We start from the raw sequence: 16375 nt of genomic DNA on the forward strand, positions 1-16375 counted from the left end.
TAGTGGATGCGGGTAACCATGCTGTTACCAAAACCCGGCTAGAAACATGATGCTGTTTCCTATTCAAGATCTTCTCACCAAAAAGGGGTGGCAATAATCCTTTGTGAGATCTCAACTGGTACAGGGTACCCTGTTCCATAAGTAGTTGAATACGAATATCTTTAACATAAAGCTGGGCTCTAGAAATAACCTGTGTATCACCACTTTAGCTGCATAGCAGCAATTTTACCTCAGCCTCTGCCAAGCTGGTTATCCTGAAAATACTAGATTGTCCTCATTTTTCCTTCAGGGGAAGAAGTGCTATTGATATATGCTACTGGAAAATCAATAAGACTCACATGTCTGAGAAACTGAATTTTATTTTATTTTACTTTATTTTATATATCCCTACTTCTAGGGACACTTGTATCAAAATATTTACAATGGCTGCACATAAAATAAATGTTGAGAAATGGCAAGTATGACAGAACATAATCTAGCAAATACATGTAAAAACAGTATAATGAAGAAAGCAAGAAAGAGAATACTGTTTATACTAAACTTGCAACCCTGAAGCCCTCCTTACTTTTCGTATCACTCAAGTACAATAAAGCAGAGAGAGTATTAGCAACTTCCTAAGCATAGTTTCCATTATTTTGAACTGATCTCTGTGGCAGGAAGGCAAACGGTAACTATGATGTAATAAAAAGTCTTTCCACTTTAATATAGCAATTTTCTACTTGGCTCTCTATTTGCAAAATTTAATTAACCAGTCTTCTTATTCCTTGGGAGACAAATTATATGCAATAAAAACAGGGGGGAGGGGTTTAAGATGGGCACACACAGACGCACACAAAACAGAAGCGTTGTTTCTATTATCACAGAATTCTGACTCAGGAACCCTGTTTTATAGTACAAATAATTTCTTTCTTGACCAATGCAATATTAAGGTCTGCCTCCGACATACATTATATATTATAGTTTAAATGCAAGTTCCAATATTGAAAGCCCCACTTTAACAATGTTCCACCCCCATCCCCCATTCTATTCAATGAAATGAGAAAATCTAATTTTATCTAATTTGATGCTGGGAGATGAGATCACATGAGCCAGAGTTGAATGCCTCAAGGATTGACAGCTTGAAGAACACAAACTTTATGGACCCAACAGTTCTATCTTCATAGTGTAGCTTTGTAAAATGGACATATCAAGTTTTGCTGGAAAATTGCATATCTTAATGACATGCTTTATAATTAAGAATATTGTTTGCCTTTCTCCACCTTCTCCCATCTTCCTTTACCATTCACCTCTTTTTCATTCCCCAATGGCTACTGCCTTCTATCTTCTTCAACAACAGCAGCAGCACTATTTCTTTACATGACAACAAAGAGTGGAAATTAAATATTTTAAAACATTAAATTTAAAGGGTACAATTTAGATAATATTAAAACAGGTTGATTTTTCACATTTTGTATCTTTTAATTCCAAGGAATTTTTGTATGAAAAAAATGAGATGCACAATGAAGTAACACCTCTTCCATTCCAAATTTAGGAAATAGGTACGGTGATCAATGGAACTGGTTATGGAACAGTTAGATGACTTAGGAGATGCTGGTTAGTTTGAGAAGTAACTACAGTTCTGTCACCCAGTACTTCATTTAGCATCAGATGCCTGAGACAAAGACCTCATTTTATTTTATAATGTGGCCAGCTCTAACAGTGCTTAATTTGGAAGGGAGGTTGATACTTCTAGTGTCTCACTTCATGATACCTTCTTGGATTACTAGAAATGGGTGGGTAGCATTCATTGGTGCCATGTCATGGTGCTGAAGGATCAAGAAGGAAATTGAACAACTTATTTATTTCTGCTTTTTCAGCTGTCAGTGAAGGAGAACACTGAGGCCTTTGAATGGAGTCTGAGAGATATCACCCCTCTAAGGTGAAGATTCTTCAACCATCTTCATGGTCTTAAATTCATAACAGGAGAGAGTCTATAGCAATTCTCTCTGGTGGAGTTTTCTGTGTTTCGGCATGTTGGATGAGTAGTGTATTCATTATTTTTGGCAAATTTCTCATAGCAAAGTGAGTTCACAACCCTCCCACAGGTCCCCCAATTTCTAATCTTCCCTCTCTATTTTACCCTGACAACTCTCACTTTTTCCTGAGGACAAGATACAGGATCCCAATAATGAAGCTAAAGCTAAAGCAAATCCAGGCAAGTATAAAGGAATATCCATGGTGACTGTCTTCGTAATAGTGAGAAAATCGGGCAGTATAGATCGAGGCAGCAATCAAAATAAACAGCCCTGTGAAAACAAAAGCAAGCAAGCAAATAAATAAATAATAAAATAAAGTAAAATTTGGAAGGCACTTTAAATCTTAAATTTATCCAAACAATTGTAGATTTCACAGTGAAAAGAACTGGAAAGAAAAGGATTAACTTCCTTTAATTGAATATTGAAAAAAATCCAACTGCTTTGTTATTATAAAATAAATATATATTTTGTTTTGAGCACATGATTTATGATTACCTTATCAGGTGGATTTTTTAAAAAATCAAATTCAAAACCTAACACTAATACTGGTAGGACTCAGTTGCATGTCTGCAGTCATTCTATCTAGAGCCATAACTGATATCCTGAACGCTGAACACATTATTTGCCCTTGCCCATTTTTCTGTCTTTTTTCCCTTCCTTATCACCATGCCTGATAAAAAGTTCTTGAAAACTCCAATACCTGCATGCTACTTTGTAATCTTGAGTTGGTCTAAAAAAAAAAGATGATCTCGGACTCAATATAGAATACTTCTACTGTATAGTCTCTTATGCATAGACAAAGTTTATCTGAATGCCTTGGAATTATACTTTCTTCTCTATAGTAGGCCCCTGATACCTGTAGTAATGTAACTGTTTCTGAAGCCTGTCAATGACGATAGTATCTCTTTCCACATATGGTGTACGTGGGGTTTTGGTTTTTTTCATTTTTAACATTGGGGCCCCTTGTCCAAGTTCCCCAAATGAAAAAAAGTATAGAAGGTAACTATGATGAAAGACCCTTTTCATCAGTAGCCGTCACAATTATAAAATACCCTCCACGTGGAATATTTCCTGGTACCTTAACAGCTATCAAAGAAAGAAGAGTTTATGTTTAAACTTTGGTTTTCTATTTTCTTATTTCTGATAAATATGTTATTGTTTAAGCAATGAACTACATCCCTCTTGGATCCAATAAATCTATATGATGTACTAGATAATAGTACTTCACATAGTATTAGATAGGGTTTCCTACTTGAGCAGGGGGTTGGACCAGTAGTGGGATTCATCCAGTTCGCACCACTTCGGGAGAACCGGTTGTTAACTTTCTGAGCAGTTTGGCAAACTGGTTGTTAGAAGAAATCATTAGGGCAGAGAACCGGTTGTTAAATTACTTGAATCCCACCACTGGGTTAAGACTAAAAGACCTCCAAGGTCTCCTCCAATACTGTTATTTTGTTATGTTTACATATCATCACTATATACCACCCTTCTCCAGTATTTTGGACTAATTTCCCGTTTGCTACTCTAGACAATGGTTTTCCTTACAGCAAATCAACATAATGGCTCCAGTGATGTAGAAGCGTTTCCCCTTCTCCATGGTGAAGAGCTGTACCACAAACATGACCAAAGAGATGAAGGAAAAGATGATGGCCAGGATCATGAAGGCCTGCACAGCCTTGAGGGCACCTAAAGACACAAGGCAAGAAAGAGAGAAAGGAATGCAGGAGTTCAATGTATAGCAATATACCATTAAAGCAATATCCATAGATGAAAATAAACAGTATATTACCCAAGTCATCATTGTTAACAATGATATCCTGGCAACTGCTTTCTGAACATTGCTTCCACAGCCCTGAGGAGTTTGTTTTCTGAGAAATGGTTGTTACCATCCAGACCTAAAATAAAGCAGAAGCAGCTTTCATATTTGGATTACTTCCCTTTAGGAACTGACATCAAGCTAAAACTGGAAGCCAGTTTAGCTGAACTTTTGCAAAACTGTCATCAATAATTACTAGGTTTTCCACAAAGGCTGATGTTTTTATACCAAAAGACAATTTGGATTATGCTGAAATATAACTGATACTAGAGTGCTTTTTCAGCAATGCACATACAATAATATGTGATTGTTTGAATACACATATTATAATTGCAAAATTTGTTATGTTTAAGATAATATAAACTTAGAAAAAAGAGTTTGCCAAAATGGAAGGCAATTACTGATGTGAAATTTAACATTAATTTAATAAGGATATATAGTAGAATGATTTATCTGAACAGAAAAACAAGTTATTTATGAAAATAGTTGTTGTTGCAGGATCCAATCTGGGTTTGTCACTGGGACCAGAGGATTAGTCTTCAAAGTTTTCACACTGGAGTCCATCATCAGGGAATTTCTCTCTACTATAATGTGTGCCTTGGCTATTCTATGCATCATATTTATGTGGTGCCTTCCTATTGGTTGATTGGTGTGTTGATGGTTGGCTATTGCCTGTTGTTTCCTTGTGTTGTCAGGTCCTTGGCTCCTAAGTACTGATAAGTTGGTGGTAAATCAGCACTCCTGTTGAGTGACAAGGGGTCCATTCCCAGGTTTCAATCATTTCCCTGGCCATTTACCTGCACAGCCAACAATCTTAGTCACTGCAAAATTGAATGTATGTCCTTGTTCATTACAATGTATTTGCCTTCATTCAATAGTTATTGTTGCTCAGGAAATACTGTAATTAGCAAGTGCCAATTGGAAGCTCATCTAGAAAATCCATTTTGAGTTTCCTTTATTCTTGGGGAAGGGGAAGAGAGGAGATTGGTTTCCAACAAGTGAAATAGCTATTGATAAAATATTTATTTTTAAAAATCTTGTTATGCTCAAACTACTTGCAAAGTGGTATTAGGATTGCTGCTGTTGTAGTAAATTTGGAAATGTTTGAAACCAATCCTGATCTAAGATACAGAAACTGGGGAAAAGAAACTCAGTGGGTATAAAATGAGAACATTGGAACCTAAGAACTGCCAGCTGGATTAAACCAAAGGGCTATTTACTCCAGCACTATATCACACAGTGTCATGTCTGTTTCATCTGAGAAATTTATGAGACAGCTCTTTTCATTGTTGTTTCCCAGAGGCTAGTGTCTAAAGTACAGTATGCTGCATTTATTCTGGAGACAGTTTACAGCCACTCAGGCTACTAGTCACCAATAGCTATGCCTTCCTGAAATATCTACATCTCTCTTGAAGCATTTAAAGTGATAGCTATTATCATATTTATCTCTCTTGAGATTTGGGCTTCTCGGCTTGTGATAGGAAGACATATTTACTGACATATTTGTCCTAGGTAATGAAAATGAATTAGCTTTGACTTTCAACACCTTAATACATGGTATTAAGGTACAGATTGCTTTGAAAACTGTATGACATGGTGATGGTTGCTCCAACTGATGGTGTTTTGTCCTTGTACACTAGGTATGAAGAACTGCCTTGTACTAGTTGATCTATTTCTTCATCAAGTCAGAAACGTAAGATTATCTTTTTCAAAAAAGAAAACAGAGATTCTCGAGTTTAGATTTTACAGGATGTTGCGCTAAAACAGACATTCTCTGATGGCCCCTTGACTTTTTATTGAAGAACTGGAATCTAATAACTAAGATTATCAATTCAGTGAGATTTAGAATAGCAAATTCAGGAAGGCATGAAGTAAATGACATAAAAGATGGTCAATTCAGAAATGTCTACTTTAAGTACTGACAATGAATTAAATAAAGAAAAGTTTGCCTCATCATCTCTTGCAATAATATATCTTGATGCTTGCTGCATTTACTCTGTAACACAATGTATTTATAAATCATAAAGAAGGTTGAAACACTCCCATTCACGGACATAGACAGGAGAGGGGGGTCAAAACCACAAAAATTGTAGTGCAAATCACATGAAACTTTGCCCCTCCCTTGTCTGTTTTGACTGCCCCCCCCCTCCACCACAAATGAACGGTTCCCATTGTGGTTGCCTTAATACCAGAAGCCAGACTGGCTGTTCCATGAAGGGTCTTCCTATAGTTTTGAGAGTTCTCAATTATAATGCAGCCACATTCCCAGATTTTAAAAAGTGCAAATAATTTATTAACAAGTATCCTTTAAGAATCATTAAATGCTAGATGCCTGGAGAATGTGATGGAAAAGGTCATATTTCTGATATCATGAATATTATAGTCCTTCAACTGGATTTTCTCTGTGACCTAAGCAGGGTCAGAGTTATTTGCTTTTTGATGCATTTGTATCTTTAAAATGTTTTTAATGCAATCTGATATATTTATTTCATTTATATATTGACCCCTTAGGCTAGAACTATATTTTCTATGCTTCTAGGTTATAGTGAACAGAATAGAGACCCATTTAGAGCAGATTTATTTAGAGGAGAGCCATTGAAACAAATGAAAATGCAGTTGTTTGTTTCTGTATATAATTTCCTTATGATTTTGGAGGCTTCCCAATTCTTAGGTTAGTATGTATATTCAAATAAACATAAAGCAACTTTAAAAACAAAAGTTAATGAGATATATGGGCATAAATTTTTCAGAGCCCAGTCTAAGATATAGATTTAGTATTACTTTATGAAAGGGTATAGGAGGGACAGCAGTGAATTCTTATAACTTTCAACATGAAAATGGTTTCTTGGGTTTTATTCCTTGTAAAACCTATCCAGATGAATGTAACTGAGTATTCCTAAACTTTTTTTAAAAATCTATACATTATTTATACAAAAAAGTAATTAGGCTGAGTACTTCAATGATACCCACACAGTTGATAGGGCCCATTTGGTCTAAGAAAATCTGAGGGAGAAAACATGGAAAAGCAGAGTAAAGGACAGAGCATTTTTGTTCTCTCCTCTTACTTCATAAAATATTTTGGAGGAAATCCTTGGGGAGAAATCTAACTGCACATTTGCTATCTTCCATATTCAAATGAGAGTCATGAGAATCTGGAATGCATATGACAAAGATATTCCTAAATCTCTCTCTTTATTCTATTCTCATGGATTTATGATGAGGGGAGATAGATGCCAAATACTGGAACAACAGAGTGCTGAGAAAACAAAGAACGTATTATGGTTTCCTGAGTTTTTTGGCTTCTGAATATCTTTCCTGTTTTTGTTCAATAGTATGTTGGCTTGTGTGCCATGGGTGTGTATGAGTGTGTGTATGAGTGTGTATAAAATAAGTAGGCTGCTTCAGATAGAAGTATCCAGCAGATGTCATCATAAACTAAAGCAAAGGAGCCAGTTGATATGTAAATATAAATGTGGCCAAAGCAATAACGAGTAACACATCCCACTGTCTTCCTGCTTAGTTCACTTCTACTGTTCATCAGCTAGCCGTCCAGAGTCAATGCTGTGAAATCCAATGAGGCTTCTTTCCTAATAAGTATACTTATTCATGCAACATTGGGTGTGGGTCATTGAAAATCAGTCCACAGCTGATTTTTTAGTACACTGTTTTCTTTTCCAAAGGAAGTGGTGGAAAAAGAATCTTGAATCTTGAATCTTTTACCAGAAGTTTTTTAAAAGCCACAAGTACTTCCCCACTACCCCCAGAATTGCTCAACCATGCTGCTGAACCATTATAAAATAAATAATTGGGGAAAAAAATCTGTATCAACCATACATTAACTTTACTGAAATATTAATAATAGTTTACAAATTATTATTACAACAATAATTGGGGGATTCTTTTGTCTTTTGTAAAGGAAAAAGAATTTGATTGCTTGTTTTTTATTGATATTAGCAAAACTAAAACCATCTTAAATGTATCTTCCTAACCTGATCATAGCTGGACTTCAAGCCACATTACCAGCTATATAGATTTTGGATTGTGGAAATTTTAGCACATCAGGAGAGAACCAAATAAGACCATGTTGCTTCACTTTTAACCCTGGTTCTTTTGAAGTACTGATCAACTTAAACATGAAAAGTTTATAATATAAGAGAGAGGGAGAGGGAGAGGGGGAGGGGGAGGGGAAAGTGAGGGGGCAGGGAGGGAGGAAGAAAAAGAGAAGAGAAAGAGAGTCCACAAGGCAATTCCTGCTCAATTAGAAAAAAACATTGGACCTCAAAACCTATTCACACAGTCACCAAGGGCAATCATAAATATCAGAAAAGCATCTAGCATGTGTTGAGTTAATTTTTTATATCTATTGTAGGAGAAGAGCCATGCTAGTCTATGGTAGACAAAAATCAGGACAACTCTGGGATCACTTTCCAGACTAACACATTTTATTAAAAGACATAAGACTTCACGAGCCACAGTATCAAATACTGAGCCATAGTTCCCAAAGGCCTATGCCTTGTAAATAAAATGTGTTAATTTGAAAAGTGCTAATAGACTCTTTCTGATTTGTGTATCTGTGCCTGTCCATGTATGTGTGCATATGTGTGTCCATGTGAACTTTGTTTTTAGTGAACTGTATCTAAATACTAAACTGAGTAGTTTCAATTCTTCAAGCAATGTTTAAAAAAGGCTACTTTGTGACCAAATTACATACTAACAGGTCCTTATTGCCTATTGCTCATCCGTGTCATTATAGCATTTTTGACATTTGTAGAGTCCTTGGTGTTCCCTGAATTTGGATGTTTGTGCATTTGTGTGTCTTTGTGGGTGTGTGGTTTTTTTTTTTTTTTTTTTTTGCAGGCGTTTCATTAGCCAACTAGGTAAAATTCTCAGAGCTTGAAGGGAGTGGAGTTTGCTCTCTGTTTATATACAGTGGCTCATCCTGTTACTGTTGATATTTCTTGACATTTCTTTGGACCTCTTATCTTTTGTCAATCATAATAACAAATTAAACAAATCTTAAAATGCATGCAAATTTTGTTCAGAGGAATTTCTACAATGTGGCCCAAAATGCCAAGTACTAGGGAATTTAATGGGCGCATTATCTCAAGCCTACTTTTGAGAAATTCTTTGCTTCCTGACCAAGGGTGTGGTAGGGGGGCCTGTCTTTTTCACACAGAATGAAAAAAAAAAGCCTTTTTGGAATTTACGGGGTGGGATGCATGATTGTGCTTAATTTATTCAATGCATAAATAAATGCCAAAAGCTTGATCTATCTTTTTTACATTAAAAATGCCTTATCTGCGCCATTTCCTGGAATGATGTATTTAATTATTGAAAGAAATACTGATCAGAAGAAAGCTATGTGTAATGATCCAATCCTGACATCTAGACTTCCTTCTCTTCTGATTCTTGGTTGATTTATTTGATGCTCTAAGACTGTGATGGCGAACCTATGGCATGCGTGCCACAGGTGGCATACGTAGCCATATCAGTGGGCATGCCAGCTCAGCTCTGGGGTGCATGCACCCGCCGGATAGCTGATTTTCAGGCCTTCTGGGCCCACCAGAAGTAGGGAAACAGGTTGTTTCCTGCCTCCGGACAGCGGGGGAGGGGGGAGGCCCGTTTTTCTTTCTTACCTGTCTCCAGACCCTTTCTATTTATCTGGGAAGGGCGAAAACAGCCTTTCCCACTCCCTCGGAGGCTCTCCAAAGGCCTGAAATAGCTCATTTCCCAACTCCCAGTGGGACAGGAAGTGACTTTTTTGCTGTTCCCCAGCCTCCAGAGACTCCTAGAGAGGCTCCTCGAGACTCCTAGAGGGGCTTCTAGAGACTCCTAGAGAGGCTGGGGAGGCTGGGGATAGCAAAAAACATCACTTCCTGTCCCACCAGGAAAAGGAAATGGGCCATTTCAGGCCTTTGGAGAGCCTCCAAGGGAGTGGGAAAGGCTGTTTTTGCCCTTCCCAGATAAATAGAGAGGGTCTGGAGCCAGGTAAGAAAGAAAAACGGACCTACCAGGCCATTGCATGCCAGGAGCATGGAGGGGGAGGGGGGTTGTGTGCGCATGCGCAGGGCAGCATAGAATTATGGGTGTCGGCATGTGCACGCGCAACCCTCCCCCGCCCCCCTCTCCTGGCACGCGATGGCAAAAAGGTTAGCCATCACTGCTCTAGGAACAAGGCTTTCAAGCTCAACGTTTTGGAAGAGTGGAAGGATCTAATTTAGAAAAAGATTGCTTTATGTGGGGTCTTGCAAAGGGGTTTGACCAATTTTTCTCAACCATGGCAACTTTAAGATATGTGGACTTTAACTTCCAGAATTCCCAGCCAACATTCCCGAATTTTGAATACTGTTCAGCTACAGGTAATTCCCAGTCATAGAATCATAAAATTACAGAGTTGGAAAGTATCCCAGAGGTCATTTAGTTTAACTTCTTACTCAGTGCAAGATGCAGCAAAACAGATTCCATGAAGTGCTAATCTAGCCAGCCAAGTGTAAGCTTAATTCTATTGGTTTTTAATTATCACAGAGGGCAAGTAAAATTGGTACATGACAGTCAAAAGAAAAATAGTTATACGGATTCATTATACAGTATAGTATTAATAGTATATGTGAATGCAAGCAGACCTAATCAGTCATAAACTGAAGATTTTAAAAGGGTTCAGTTAATCAAAATGAGTTAATTTACCATATCGTTGCTTTTGTTACTGATTTTTTAATGCAGAAAAGACATTTCTGTAATAATATTGGAAATGAATGATGCCAGTCTGCTTGTCACAGTTTGATAGGAGATGGTGAAATAAAAGTTGAGAGGAAGAATTAAATCTGTTTTCACTTATTGTTTGGATTTTCCACTCAGTTCAAGGGTGTCAAACTGGCGGCCCGTGGGCCAGATGTGTCACACGCAGGCCATGCCTACCTCAGCTCTGCGTATGGGGAAAACATCACGAAACATCACGGCAACATGACACTATGAGTTTGACACCCATGACTTAGTTCTATGTTTTTGAATAGAGAAAGAGAGATACAAGCACGCTCCACTCAGTGCTAATGTTCATGTAGTCATAAGAACCTATTTTAATGATTTTAGTGCTAAACACATCTGGAAAACATCAGAGTGTGGATGGCTGATGAAATATATAGCTAGCTATTTAAAAGAACATTGTCAATACTGGTTTATATTTTTCTTTTGCATTAATTCAACCACATTTATTAATTTAGTTTTAGAAATGACCACACAGAAATGTGTACATCCTTTGTTCCTAGGTGTTATTGTGCTTTTGTCTCTGCTGCTCTGTATTTGTCAAGTTCCAGAAACTTTTATTCTTGAAAGTGGGAGAGGACACAGTGTTTCAGCATGGACAGGAAGGAACCAAGCTAGACTTGTCATACAAACCAAGAATCCTGCCAAATGATATCCCTTTCTCCCCCATTGAGTTTGGCTTTGCCAAAGAGTTCATGAGAATGTTTTATGATTCCAAAACAGACAAGCTGGGAAAGACCTTGTAATTATACAACAGACTGTCTGGCAGGTGGGAGAGCAAAGCATCTTATAACTAGTATGTCCTAACTCACTCAACTTGTTTCTGAGTGGGCTGGGTCCAGGTGTTTTGAGGATCAGGATAAGAGAATGGAATGATCTCTATTTCACGCCTTTAGGCTGTTTTGAATTGCTGCTTTGTTTCAGTTAATAAATGAGGAATACGCCAAGCCTTAGGGCGTTACTTCTTTTGTAATTTTGAACAACCAGATTTAGAAATCTTAACCCACATAAATAAACCAGAGGAGTTTTCTGTTGCCTTTTTCTGGAAGTAATTTGTTTTTGGAAAGTAGTTTAGCATAAATATATGGTTGATGAACTGGTTTTTAAGGATGTGTAAATCAAGAACATAGTGACCTGTCTTTCCCATGTCTGCCACTCTCCAAATACAGTCAACTATATTTGGGCCACACAACATCCAAAACTGTAATGTGATTTATTTGGTTTTGTCTTAACATGCCTTGTGTGATCACAGGCACTGTCGTTTGCATACCATGGTTAAAGGCTCATTATAGTGTAAACTAGCCAATTGTTATTTCATAAAATGTAGTTTAAAAGATCCATAGTTTAGTGTGATGTCTGAAATCAGTGTAAGTCCCAGATTCTTAGGCAGGAAGAAAGGAGAAGTTGAAGTCTAACGCTATTAGATGATCCTGCATTTAGGAACATGTACTGGACTCAGTCTGAAAATGAAGGGACTGGCAGCTCAGACCACATGGCTCCACAAGATCTCTAGCTCTAGCCTACTCTGCCTTATTACAGTGATAGGATTTTTACTGTTTTATTAGCCAGGTAATAAGTAAACTGTACATGCAAAACTTCCAGTAAGACTCACACATTTGTCTTTTTTTCAAAATTCTTGTGCTCCTTATCTCTCCCTTGCCCCATAGAAATAGAGGCAGGATTGAAAATTCTTGATTACCCACTCTTATACTTTCATCCTGTCACTATCATGGTGCCCACAACTACCAGATGCTCCCAAACACAGAAAAGCTTCTCACTACAAAAGCATTGCTTGCCGTGGATCTGAACCAAATTGAGGAGACTAACAGTTTATGGCTGCTACTCCAGATCAGAAACATTGAGAAGGTTTTGCTACTTACGTTAGCAATAGTGGAGACAAAGAGCATGATGACAGTGGCAATATGAACCACAAAAATTCCAGCCAGTAGTACCAACATCTTGGCTCTTCACTTCAGGAACAATCTCAGATGCAGAGAAGTCTTTGGGAGAGAAACAAATCTAAGTTAATCTAAAAAGCAAACACTGAATGTAAGAGCAGGGTTCAATATCAGCTCTATGCAGGCAACAAAGGACATATTTTTAAAAATCTGCCGGTGACAAAATGCAGTAAGTTGGATCTGCAAACACAGGTTGACTTACAACCACTGTCAACTTATGACCACGATTGCGCCCAAAATTTCTGTTGTTAAATGAGACATTTGTTAAGTGAGTTTTGCCCCATTTTACAACATTTCTTGCCATGGTTGTTAAATGAATCTCTGCAGCTGATAAGTTAATAACCCAGTTTTTAAGTGAATCTGACTTCCCTATTGACTTTGCTTCTCAGAAGGTCGCAAAAGGTGGTTGCATGACCTTGGACACAGCAACGGTCATAAATAGAAGTCAGTTGCCAAGCATCTGAATTTTGATCACATGATCATAGGGAAGCTGCAGAGGTTGTAACCAGTCGTGGGATTCAAATTTTTTTACTACCGGTTCTGTGGGCGTGGCTTGGTGGGCATGGCAGGGGAAGGATACTGTAAAATCTCCATTCCCTCCCAATCAGCTGGGACTCAGGAGGCAGAGAATAGATGGGGGCAGGGCGAGTCAGAGGTGGTATTTACCGGGCCTCTGAACTACTCAAAATTTCTGCTACCAGTTCTCCAGAACTGGTCATAACCTGCTGAATACCACCTCTGGTTATAACTGTGAAAAATGGTCATAAGTTACATTTTTTAATGCCATAGTAACTTTGAATGGTCACTAAATGAACTGTTGTAAGTCAAGGACTACCTGTACTAGAAAATCTTCAGTTTAATTATTTTGAGATGTTAGTAAAACACTGAGTAAAAGTCATACATATTTGAAAAAGGAGCCTAAATAAATAAATAAATCCATGAAAATGTATAGATGTGTAAACCTTTATTACATTAATTTTAGTTTAAATCCTATTTCTTTACTATTACTATTTACTACATTTTATCCCATCCTTCATTTAAAGCAGAGATGGAAAACATGTGTTCCCATGAGACCTTGTTCTAATTTCAGATCTCACACAGTTTTCAAACTTTGCCCTGCCTCATTGGCTTTGCATTTGCCAACTTTTGCTCTGCCTTGCTCCCTCTAAATTAACCTTGGCAACATTAGGACTTCATCTCCCAGAATTCTCCAGCCAGCATGCTGGCATCTTGGCAATCAAGGTAACACAGGCATAAACAAGGAAAAGTACCGCAAGCAGTACTCTTACCTAGAGGTAAGGTGGGGCAGCCTATAAAATTTATAAATAAAGAAACAAATAAACAAACTTGGGAGAATCCTGGAAGAGGCTCATCCACCTGCTTTTATTTCATTACTATACTGTAAACTCAACAAAGGATTTTTTTTTTCCTTTTTAGTGGTTGGGGCTTTTCTCCTGGTCTAGTTCTTTATTCCAAGCACATGCTACACTTCCAGGGTCTTTGGAGAAAGCAAATATGTTATTGCTTACTCAGTTTAAAAGCTCTGATCCTCACTATAGAGACAATGATCTGTCAATCCAGATATGCAGGTTCAGTAGTCTATGGTACACAAGCATACCAAATAATAATTTGCAAGCAAAAAAATATTGGTTTATGCATGATATAAGGTCTATCAATATTCGATGGCTAATGTTAAGCAGAGTTGCCTGAAGGCCAAGTCACATGTGTCTTTTGAATGTCTTGAGAATAGTATCTAAAGACTTCAAACGTTTTTCCAAATTGCAACTGTTAAAATGATAAAAGGGAAATATTTGCTGTATGACTAGTAAGTTACGCATTACAAATTATCATATCATTGCTTAAGAGTTGCTTAAGAGAGGCAGCCATGTAAATAAAAAGAAATAAATTAAATTATATATTAACTGTACTTAATTTTAATTAAATGTAAATTCCAATTAAAATTATGCTTTGCCCTGATTTCAACTACAATTTTTGGCAATGTAGTTCCAAGCACACTTTCAAAGACCCAGGAAAGCCTTGCCAGAAAAAAGGTTGCACACCTCTGAGGTGATTTGTTCTGTTTATCCCATCTAAATACTTCATTTTCTATCTAAGTTCATATAATGTTTTTCTATCTCTGATCATAAAGTAGGAATAAGAAAAGATCTATGGTTTTGCTCTGAGCAAAACAATGCTCATCAGAGAGATACCATCTTTCATTTCAGTAATGACCCGATCTTCCAAAAAACCCAGCCGTGTAAGCTTAATGAGAATTAATGTCAACCATGGAGTGGGTTGTTGGCATTTGTTGATGGATTTTATTGAAAGTATATTCATGTCATTATGAAACTCTCAAAATTACAGTTAGCAAAGTATTGTGCTTGGGATCACATCAGTGGTGGGTTGCTACTGGTTTGTACCCACACATATGCAGAAGCTTCTGCATATGCACAGAAGTGCCCTGGGCATGTGAGCGAACTGGTAGCGATGGGATTTGGAACCCACCCCTGGATCACATCCCGCAGAATAGTGGGTGAAGTCAAGGCAAACTTCAAGGAAGATAGGAAATGTGGCATGATATTGCAACATTAGAATAAGTGGGATTATTCTGGAAGCAGGATTCTCTTCCCACCACCACCCTTAGTCCAATGAATTCCATTTGTGATGGCAATGTCTTCATATGTATATGCTTCCATAATCACCTCCAGGTGTTTATGGACCCTAACTCCCATGACTCCTTGTCATCACAACTAAATGAAATATGGAGTTTTTAGGACTACTGGACATGTCCATTTTAACATGTATTGTAAGTTTTTATTTGAATTTCCCACAGCTAGGATAAACTGTTCTTCCTGATTTTACTTAAGTGATAGAAATATATCTTGTCCTGTGTTTTTTTTTTATCAGTTCAGCAAGACAAAAACCTGCCAGAATATCTTATGAATGGGAAATACCTAAAGAAAAAAGGCAAAGTATTCCACAGAACCGATGGCCAGTTCCATGAAGGCCTTCACTCTTGTAGACTCAGCCTTCTCCATGTGTTCTTCAGAAAGACTCAAGGTGAAATAGAAATTGGTTTCATATATCAGAACAACCTGAGGGCTTTAAAGGTAACAAGCTGGCAGCCAATGCATGGTAGTTGCAACATGATCCTGGTTTTTTAAAAAGGTGCCTATTACCACCCTTGCTACTCCATTAGGAGATGTTTATCTGTGAGTATGTAAGCACTCTAGCAAGCAGTCTCCTCACGTACAGACTGCATTGGTTATTTCCAGATGGCAAGCTTATTGTACAAGAGTCTGACTGGCATCTGCATGAGAACATGCTAGGCTACTATCAGACTGGATGCAGTGACATTTAGGAAAACCTGTTGTTGGAGAAGAGGGATCAATGATGTTACTGTGGAGTTTTCTGCACAAGAACAATCCAGACTTTGTAATGTGGGACCCACCCAATTCTTTTTAATACAATAAGTCTGTCTCAGTACATTTCTGAAGAAAGCTGTCATTTATTTGTAATTAAGTTGATTCATGTTCCTATTCTTTCCTGACTGAACAACTAGTGATTATCTGTGGGATTTCTTAATGGCGCTGCAGTGTGTTTTTGTTAGGAAGTGGAAAAAGCTCAACATCTTAATCATCTGCGATTCTGCAGCAATATAGAAGCAAATGCTAAATCCTGCATGACAGTGTTGGAATCTCTGGTCTCATGGCTTTTTTTTTTTTAATAAGGGGATAGCTATACATATGCTTCCTGTTCCCAAGATACTACATTAGCACTTTTTTCATCTCTGACAGTGCTTAACTTTTGGTCTACCTCAGTGGTGG

At 37.6% G+C, this 16375-nt stretch overlaps 1 protein-coding gene across 2 annotated transcripts in view; it reads right to left on the reverse strand.

The window, feature by feature from the left end:
• Nucleotides 1-341: 341 nt before the first annotated feature.
• EMP1 (epithelial membrane protein 1) overlaps nt 342-16375 on the reverse strand; it is a 38181-nt gene continuing 22147 nt past the window's right edge. For both annotated transcript variants that reach the window (XM_034403735.3, XM_034403736.2), the window contains 4 exons: nt 12471-12590; nt 3805-3910; nt 3561-3701; nt 342-2285 (listed from right to left, as the gene is read on the reverse strand). In XM_034403735.3, coding sequence (XP_034259626.2) covers nt 2131-2285; nt 3561-3701; nt 3805-3910; nt 12471-12548 — 480 coding nt within the window. In that variant the 5' untranslated portion in view covers nt 12549-12590 and the 3' untranslated portion in view covers nt 342-2130. The remainder of the gene's footprint in view (nt 2286-3560; nt 3702-3804; nt 3911-12470; nt 12591-16375) is intronic.

Source organism: Pantherophis guttatus, chromosome 7 (assembly GCF_059756535.1).
Source record: "Pantherophis guttatus breed Tessera chromosome 7, ASM5975653v1, whole genome shotgun sequence".
Taxonomy (NCBI): domain Eukaryota; kingdom Metazoa; phylum Chordata; class Lepidosauria; order Squamata; family Colubridae; genus Pantherophis; species Pantherophis guttatus.